General features: G+C 34.5%; 1 protein-coding gene across 2 annotated transcripts; it reads right to left on the reverse strand.

The window, feature by feature from the left end:
* Positions 1-400: 400 nt before the first annotated feature.
* LOC140873501 (sucrose nonfermenting 4-like protein) lies at positions 401-8,419 on the reverse strand. Of its 2 annotated transcripts, XM_073276648.1 has the most exons (13): positions 7,932-8,419; positions 7,706-7,790; positions 6,495-6,686; positions 5,123-5,257; positions 4,974-5,033; positions 4,346-4,435; positions 3,494-3,628; positions 2,908-3,052; positions 2,573-2,746; positions 1,755-1,818; positions 1,582-1,651; positions 939-1,053; positions 401-832 (listed from the first exon to the last, which is right to left on the reverse strand). In XM_073276648.1, the coding sequence occupies exons 1-13, from the start codon at positions 8,027-8,029 to the stop codon at positions 738-740; spliced, it is 1,458 nt and encodes a 485-aa protein (XP_073132749.1). In that variant the 5' UTR covers positions 8,030-8,419; the 3' UTR covers positions 401-737. The 2 variants fall into 2 exon arrangements, with proteins under 2 accessions (XP_073132749.1, XP_073132750.1); XM_073276649.1 differs by lacking the exon at positions 4,346-4,435.
* Between the last annotated feature and the right edge of the window lie 1,446 nt (positions 8,420-9,865).

Consider the following 9,865-nt stretch of genomic DNA (forward strand, 5'->3'; position numbering starts at 1 on the left):
TAAAAAAATAAATAAAAAAATATATATTTTTTTAAAAAAAAGAATGAAAGAAATAGAAGTTAGAAAATTTGGCAAACTATATAGGGTGCAAAGTATATTTTAACTTGGCTCCATGCTTCTGTCTTATATGCTGTTTCTTAATGTTTTTCCCCATAAACATATGCTTTTGGATAGAATGAACAAACATATCAGGTTTACTGCTCCTGTGCACGCATTTGTTATAATCCTGTTGAAGCATGAAATAACTTATTTGTGCGTTAGTTTTTATGCCAAAAATAAGAGATGGATGATTAACAGTTACAGTGCAGGTCATTTCAATATCAAAAACCACCATTGTAAGACCAAAGCAGCATATGCATATTGTTTTTCAATTGAATGTTTCCTTAAACATGCATCCACCAAATCAAAATATATACCATAAATAAATAGTTTTAATACAACACAGTACATTTCAAGAATTGAAAGTTAAAAGGGAAAAAAAAAAGAAGGAAAGAAAGAAAAAAAAATCCAATAAATATTTTCATTTTTCCTTATTTTTCCATCTCTACACCATACGCCAACAACTGGCAGCTCCATTTTTTTTCAAGAAAACGGAGCTACTAGCCCTCCAGGCACACAAATTAGGCAACACCCCCAACATCACATTCTCTGTCATCTTTCAGCCTATTAACTTATGTGAGGTCAGTCCAACTGTATGTACGTAAAATGGCATCGCAGGATTTGTCATGGCCTCGGTTTTATGTTCCCAAGAGAAACCGAAAAACATCACTCAGTGAAATGATACCTTCTACTCGCTTACTTCCAGCTTCCACAATGACAATGCGTCGCACCTCTGGAAAACAAAACAAAACAAAACAATATAAGGAGAGGACACGGAACATAGGCCCAAAAGCATATCAAGATGTACCCAATATTGAGCCAACTATACTATTTCCAACCTGGTTTGGATAATCTCTCCATGACCTTATATAGAGGATCAGAGCGTAAACACATGTGGCATTTTTGGCTCGTGTATCCATAAGTAGAAAAGGGGTCATCTCTGTACTGCAATGCCTATAATCCCAATAATGGGTAGTGATGAACAAGAAGATAACATTAATTCATAGTTTCACATCTAAAGTTAATAAAGGTCACGATCATTTTCTTCAAAACGTTTCAATTTCAATAAATTAGTAACAGCTCCTAGAGATCGCTGAAGTTTACATCAACTATAGTTCCCCTACATAAGTATCAACTATAGTTTGGTGTTCCCATACATAAGTAGCAACTATAGTTCCCCTACACAAGTAATGTGAAGTCCCATTATTATGAAAAATCAAGAGAAGTAACAGGATTAGAGCTAGTGCAGATAATAGCTCCCTGCCACAAGCTTGGTGCAAAGAATTAACAAACAGTTGCTACTTCATGATTATCTCCCAACAAAAGCATGATGGCTTCATTGAATTCATATAAAGTTCCTCCACCCGGTCAATGCTTCTTCTTGCAAGGAAAGATTTAGAAACGAGCTATTTAAACGCATGGACATAAATGTTCATTTGACCTTTCAGCAGCATAGAATGAAAAATGAATAATAGTGCACACCTGATGAATTGTTGTTTCTTCAAGATTGATGTGTGTATACAATTTGTCCTTGGTCAAAGACGTTATATCACTGCTTGAAAAATCAACGTACACTTTTATTCAATGCTGATAAGTGATATCAACAACACACACACAAACTACCGATTGAAAGATGAATGGAATATTTTCCAAACCTTCGAGAGTATATGTCCAATAACGAGTCATTATCATCAACAATAGGAATCGAACTAACTTGAGCTGCAATAAAAAAAGTGATATTCTGAGGTCCAAATAAGCAGTTTCAGTTCGTGTCATATCAAAGCTAGGGAACATCTTCAATGTACTTAATAAAGCTTTCATATTTCAATTATAAATCAATCTGATGTAGCTATTATTTCAAGGAATTGATTTACCGGATACCTACATATTATATGACAATTTTTGTTTTTCCCCAGATGTAAGATAAAATATTATCAGAGCTAACTAATTAGGCTCAAACAACAAAGAAATAAAAAATGGATAAAAACATGAGCATGCAACTAACAGGATTGAGAAACTCATTCCTTCTATTATTCTATACCATTTGGAAAACTCAGTTTCAGAGCATTCACATTGAATGATCCTGGTTCATGTAAAGATAAATTCATCACAAATAACTCAATAATTTACTGGATATCAAGCCACTTCCATGGAACAAAATCAAGTCTCACATGCTTCTAATTAAAGATAATTCGAAATAAAATCATCAAAAAAGTACATATGCTCAAACAGAACTAGTTAACCACGCTAAAACGGCAACAGTTGTCAATAGGAGTTCTCTAACAATTACCAGATTTCAATTGAACTGTTTAAGAATTAATGATAAATTAGTTGATGTATATGCGAATTATTTTAAGACAAGGTACGCAGTTGGCAGATTGAATTAATGTAATGATTGAAGGGATATGGACCCATCCAAGGGGCTCTCCATTTTTTTTTTATAGAACTCGCAATTCTAAAGATTACTAGCTACCTTGAATTAATAAATTCAATGCTGTACTAAGTGAAGCACTTGGTCTCAACAAAGCCAGCGGACGCCCCTTTGGCTCTCCAATTTTGGGAAGCCAAGTGCCAACAGGGATCGCGCAAATTGGTAATTGAAGTACCGGTAACAAGCTTGTTGAATTTTTGAAAAAACGGCAAATACCTGTCAGAAGAACAAGATCACAACAGAATACAAACACCAGTTATTTAACCTTTTCCTCAGTTCTTCTATTCTAAACAAAGAGATTTTACACATCATTTTCTAAGCAATCACACATGTACATGGTAATAAGTATAACATAAGCAGCTGTTTCAGTTTCTCACATTTCAGTATCCCAGAAAGAGAAGCAAGATATAACAGATGTTGGTTTGAGGCATCCTCAGAAGGAGAATGGATAATTGGAACTGTGGCTACACCGTTTTGCAAAATCTTCAAAGCAACCTCTTTCAGACTGTCATCTGGACCAGCCTGAAACTTATAACATCAACATAAATAATAGTCCATCTGCAAATCAAATTGCACAAGACAAAGCAACCAATGGATTGCAGATGATGACAAAATTCAATTGCATTTGCACCCCACCTTATGTTCATCATATAATCTAATCTGCTACAGAGATTGAACACTTTCCTCAATGTCATATCTTGTTGAAATACCAAAACAAACTAAAGCAGAAGATAACAAATGCTTTTGAGAATGGCATACAACTTCAAACTACAGACTGAAAAAGGCAGAAATGATAATGAACTTATTTATCTGTTTGTAAATTAGTTTTGAGTGATATAGTATATAACACGATGATATTCCAACTGTTATATCCATTCACTTTATGAGCACCAAAACTTGTTTGTGGCAGGTTCCAGTACAAAATTATAATATATCATGCAACACAACAAAATAAAGACTAACATGCACAAGTTGTCCAGAAACTGCACCCCCTTGTCCATCAATACGATTGTTCATATACGATTTAGCTTCTTTCCAAGCAGATATAGTGTGAGTCTCAAGCTCTTCCTCTGTTGGGTTGGACCCATGACTGCCAAGCTGCCAAACCAATTGAAAACATTACATGAAACAAAATCGAATCAAACACTCAACATCATTGGTAAAAAAACTGAAGTTTTTAATTGCTAAAGATACACCAACTATAGCAATCAATTCTTCGTTCGCACATAAATAATACACGAGTAAAAATGGAAGAATACAATCGACGGCCATAACGAATTGAGCAAGTTATGATCCTGCACCGGAAATTATGTGCTGAAAGGTGTTGCACAAGGAAAACATCTAAAAAATTAATTGTAAATCACATAACATAAGTTCCAGTTTGTTCATGACGAAGACGTGCGAACTTAAAGGCATAGGGTTTCTTAAAATTCAATAGTATGCTGCCGAAGACATGTTACAATTAAAGGATGATAACCATCAACCAAGAACTACAAAAATATTATATTATGGAGCCTAATATGATTTTATACTCAGCAATGCATTAATAACTTTGAACCAAATTGACTCTCCCTCTGTGCTCAAGCACTGAGAATGGTATACAGTGTCATTATAGTAGGTGTACTTGTTACGTGGGCTCCTTCATAATATCAATCACCATGTCTGGGATGACTATTTCGTTCTTAACAATACGTGAAAGGGCATTTGAAGAGGAAGTTGGTAACTTATATGAATATGAGAAGGGCGGGAGCGAGAAACTAAAAAGACAGTTTTTTTTGCTTTTACAGAAAGACAACTTCGGAGCTCAGTTTGTACCTCCCTCATAATCAAAATAAAATCTAGTGCACTAAGAACTCCAACAAACTTTCCCTTTGAGAAGTCCCACAAAGGTGCCAAAGAGATTCCCTGCATGAAATCATTTGGTTCAGAAGCATGATGCATGCAGCAGAAAAAAGTTGGTAAACAAAAGCATAGAAAAGAGAAGTAAAACAGTAACATTCAAAACATTTTTTCGTATGCAGACATTAATACAATACTTTTGGTTATTATAGACATTGTGATCAGGAAACTACAAAAATGAGACTTCTCAGCAGAGTTTTTTTTTTAAAAAAAAAAAGTGCAATGATAGTTACTATTAAGCTATCTGATTTTGTTCTAGATATAGCAAAAGTCAGCCACTGGGATTCAACAACTTGAGGAGCAAAACTGGGTAACTGGTGTTGCACATGTAAATCTGTTCTTGTTGTTTATCAATGCAAAAGCAATGTTGTCGCTTGATATGAAGTGTGTCACCGTTTTCAGCAATCAAATATACATGTACGATAATCTAGGTAATTATGTAAAGGCAAAGCAAACGGTCAATGTTTGTTGACATGGTAAAACCGGGCAGCCCATCCATGGGCCTTTGAAATAGCTCCGATGTTCAAATAATATCATAAGGTACCTGCTCATGCAAAATATGAAATGCTTGCTTTACAGGAAGGTCAACATCCAAAGCAACAACCTGCAAACATATTAAATGTTTATGAGTGAACAAAAAGCATTGAGATGCATATAAAAGTTAACATCAGTACAAACAATAATTGCTCAGACCTTTCCAGATTCAGGAAGTAACTCATATGCCATGTGAGTAGACAAGAACACAGCAATACGATGCTGGGATATCTCCAAATCTGCATCTGACATCGTTGGTAAGGGCCCATTTGACACGTCATCAGAGGAGCGAATCTGTGAATGTGATGGTTCAGGGTAATTTTCATGCAACTGATAATCAATCAAACAAACAAATTTCATTCTATTATATCTCAGTATCAGAAATGTTTTTTTTTGGCACACAGTATCAGAAAAGTTAGACGTTGGAAAGAGTTGAAATCAATTAGATACTAAACCATAATAACATCAGACTCAGAAATGTTACCGCAATCTTTGAATGTGTGAGTATTTTAGACTAGAATACAAAAATGATCAAATCCAGTTTATTTCCAAATTATTAGGTCAAACTGCAGCAATGAAGATTAACAACTAGAAGATAACAAATAAAAAGGGAAAAATTGTCAAGCAAGCAGTGTTCTAAAAATCGGCCAAAGTGTTAGGCCCCGACCGACCGCACCGAAAAAGTGCTAGTCGGCCAGCCTAGGCGTCCTTGGCGTCTAGGCAGAAATGAAATTTTTTTTTTTGCTTTTAAATCATAAGCCCAATAAAAAAAACTGGCGAAAAATTTTATTCACCCATCCACGAAAACCCTTGGTCCCTTCCAACGCCGTTTCCAAAGAGAAGAGAAGAAAAATATAGAGAATAATAAGTAGAGAAATTTATGGAGAAGTAGAGTAAATTTGTGAAATTTTATTAGGTGTGTAATTTTGAACTCATTTTAAATTTGATGTTATCATGTTGGAGTCATAATATGTGAATTATTAGTTATGTAATTTTGAACTCATTTTAAATTTGATGTTATCATGTTGGAGTCGGGTGAGTCTATGCTGGCAGACGGGCACTGCCCGATCTGCCAGCATCAAAGGCCCAGATCACCCGGGAGATCACATCATGTGATCTCCCGGGTGATCCGGGCCGTTGCTACCCCACTCGGGCACTGCCCGGGTGGGGTAGCATAGACTACTCCGTTGGAGTCATAATATGCGATTTATTATGTTATACCGTAAAAGCCGCCTAGGCGCTGGTCTGGAGCCCAACGTCTAGCAAATTTTAGAACTTTGCAAGCAAGTAATTCTAGGCTTCTAGCACACCCTCAGATTGGGCGGACTGGAACGGAAATGGTAAAGATTGACAAATAAACAAATCTATGTTCTTCTGAACTTGATCAGAACAAGACTATCTACTTTCAGAGGAAAGGGCCAAAATTACTTGCCACAAGTTATCAAAACAATAGTTGAAAACCTGAAATGCGAAAAAATGGTAACAGGAGACATTCATGATGCATGTCAAGAAGAGAGCTGCAATGCAATACCATGCGCCGAAGTGCCTCATTGTCAACATCCATGCTTGATACATTACCAGAGTGAGGCATTTGAGGGCTTAATAAAGCAGGGTGATAATCAGATTCCCTGTTCAAGAGGATAGTATTTACTGTTCCAATATTACTACTGATAAAAGGCTGGTGCTCATCATGTCTCCATTCACCATCAACAACGAACTTGTACTGCAAGAAATAGTATTTTCCATATGACAGATTTCAAACAGCTAGAATTAATCAATACTAATGGATAAATTATCATCAATCAAAACTAAAACAACTCATTAACATCCATTTTTTTAATTTTTACAGTATATGACTCATGGTACTTTTATGGAGAATTCTAGTTAGTAGGTAGTTGCCTAGTAAGAAATCTCTGGATTACGCTATTTAAAAATAATTTTGGCTAACATATCATGTATCACTGCTAATGAAGCACAACCACCAACATTTAAGAAGAGAACAGTGATTGCATTCGGGTCAAATAGGGTCATTCAATAGCCAAGATAATCATTACCAATTATCTCCCCAAACCCATTAAGCGATTCCCTCATACGTACATTTATTCCCTGGTGGAATGAACGAGGTGGTGCTTGGTACTCATATGTTGGAATGGAGGGATAGGACAACGGGGCCTGTAGTGGCTATATGCCCAAGAAAACAAAATCCAGAACATTGAATTTAAAGTTCGTGGAAGTGTTTCGTCTGTTCAAAATTGGAAGAACATGCCGGGGTTTTAATAGTTCTTTAAGTTTGTAACAAGATAAGAGTGATGCATGTTATCTTTAAAAAAACAAAAGAAAAGGAAAAAAAGCAAAATATCAGTATCTTAAGTGTCAATGAGAAAATAAAAATGGAGCAATAATAAGATAAAGTTCAGAGACAATCAACTACTGGTCAATATCATAACGTGCAAATCAAAATGGAGCAAGAAAAATGGGAAAATGATGGAAAACTCAGACATAGTGAAGGCTTTTCCTACCAGACAATTGAGCCATTTATTCTATATAAAATGTGCCATGTAATTCATGACACAAACCACTCAAAATCAGCACCTTGAACATTTGCCTCAAAAAACCAAATCAACAGGGATCAAAAGGTTAAGGGCTAAAACTTAATGCATCTCCCAGCCAAACCAAGAAAAACCTCAAGAAAGTAGACTTTCTTTAATTCCAGGTAACATAATATCAAAATGCAAAACCAACCTGGTGATAACCCTGAGGTAAGCTACAAATCGTCTGAAACACAGTAGGGCAACCCTCGACTGGAGTCATAGGCCATGGCGTCCACCTTTTGCAAAAAACATCGACACTCCATCAATTATCACAAAAATTGAAAAATATAGGAAATGCAAACCAAAATGGGAACTATTTAAAAAACTGTAAGTAGTCCAAATATGGCACATTGACGATTGAGTTAATTAACTCTCACCCAGTAAACGAGCCACTGATATATACATCTCTCCCACCATAAGGCCACACAAAACGTGTGGGAATCAGCACCATTCCACTTTCATGCGCGTAATCCATACTGTTGAAAACACTAAAATCAACCCCCGGATAATTCTAAATTCTTCCGAAAAACATCTCCCACGAAGCCCCGCCACAACACAAGCCCTGTCGTAATTCAACAGCAACAGCAAAATCATGCAACAACCCAAAGACTCATTCAACCAAACACCCCGAAACAAATAAAAATATAGCGAATGCTGCCTCAAATACAACTTCTTGATGCAACATCCACGATTTCTGAATCCGAAAACCAACGATTAAGCTTTTGAATGCCAAGTGTGGAATCTAAAAGACTATAATCGGTACGGAATGCAAAGAAATTGGAAGCATTTGAAATGTTTCAAGAATTGGGAATTGAGAGTGGTAATCTAATCAAGGGGATATTTTTAGTTGAGAGCGAGAATTAACCCTAAGCCTATGAATACCTCCGATCAATTCTATTTTTTTTAATTTATTTTTTATTTTTCAATTATTTAAATGGGTCCCACATCACCACAACTGAGGACTGGAGATCTCAGGACAATTTTTTTTTTTATCATTTAATTCATAAATAAAATTCATTGATTCACATTTTACCAGTTTCCAACTCAATTTTCTAGAAAAAAAAGGAAAAAAAACTCAATATAATCTAAAGTTACGTTTACTTCGAATGATGAGATTGGGTAAGGATAAATTAAAGTATGATTATTAATATAATTTGATAGGATAGAGAGTGGTTATGGATAAATAATAATATGTTTAGTTGGATGGATTAATTTTGGGATTGAAATTATACTTAAGAATTACGATTTCACCCTTTAGCTATCATAATAAATTAATAATCATATGTTCGGCAAAGAAGGAAAGAAGGTGAAAGATAAAAAGGAAGGGCATAATTGATTTTTTTTCATTCTCTCACTCCATAATATTTATAATCCCATTAAAAAATTAGGACTAAAAATCATCTCACAATCCTATCATTAACGGACCTAAAGATTTATACCATTTTTCAATTTTGCAAGTAAACATAGGATTAGTTGGTATTATCTATGTTATCCTTCATTTATCAAGGCAAGTAAACGCAGCCTAATAAAATTAGTTTGAAAAAAAGGATAAATTTTTAAAGTTAAAAATACCAATATAACATAACATACTAACTTACTAAGGCTGCATTTACTTTATGAGATTTGATTACATGTGGATTAATTATACTTGGACTATTAAAATGATTTTGAAGGATGTTGAATAATGATGGATACACAATAACATGTTTACTTTGAGTTATTAATTTTGGGATTGAAATCATGATTGATGGACGAATTACAGTTTTACCCTCAATCTATGATAAATAATATTATGTTTAATTTTGTATTCATATAATTTGGATTGAATTATTGTTGAATATTGTAAATTATTATTGATTCAAATGTGAGTCATTTTTACTTATCGAAATTATTGAGTATAAAATTATGTATTTTTTAAAGATAGATAAAATTGATAAAATGAGTCATAAAAATATGAGAAATTGGGAGGAAAACAAAATAATTAAAGAAGGGTATATTAGGATTTCTATAGAATTTTTTCCATAAATATTGTGAAGGATATGTTATACCTCATGTAATTAAGCATGGGAAATCTCATGAAATCAATGTACAATTACGGGCCTTGAGATTTGAAAAAAAATGATTTTTTATAAGTAAACAATGGATTAGATTGAATTAATAAACTCATCTTATAGTTATCAAGCCAAGTAAACGCATCCTAAATGACACATGCAGAAAGATAGAACGAAAATAATAATCTTGGTTTGTGATTGGATATATAGTCCGATTAGTTTTACTTGTTTGTCGTTTGGTAGAGGCTCGAGCTTGAATA

Source organism: Henckelia pumila, unplaced genomic scaffold, assembly GCF_033568475.1.
Source record: "Henckelia pumila isolate YLH828 unplaced genomic scaffold, ASM3356847v2 CTG_627:::fragment_1, whole genome shotgun sequence".
In the NCBI taxonomy this organism is placed as follows: Eukaryota; Viridiplantae; Streptophyta; class Magnoliopsida; order Lamiales; family Gesneriaceae; genus Henckelia; species Henckelia pumila.

Coding starts and splice junctions, on each gene's coding strand:
- LOC140873501 (XM_073276648.1), bottom strand. CDS start 8,029: ATGGATTACGCGCATGAAAGTGGAATGGTGCTGATTCCCACACGTTTT. Junction 1,054..1,581: donor AAGAAACAACAATTCATCAG/GTGTGCACTATT, acceptor TTGGGATTATAG/GCATTGCAGTACAGAGATGA. Junction 833..938: donor GGAGAGATTATCCAAACCAG/GTTGGAAATAGT, acceptor TTTGTTTTCCAG/AGGTGCGACGCATTGTCATT.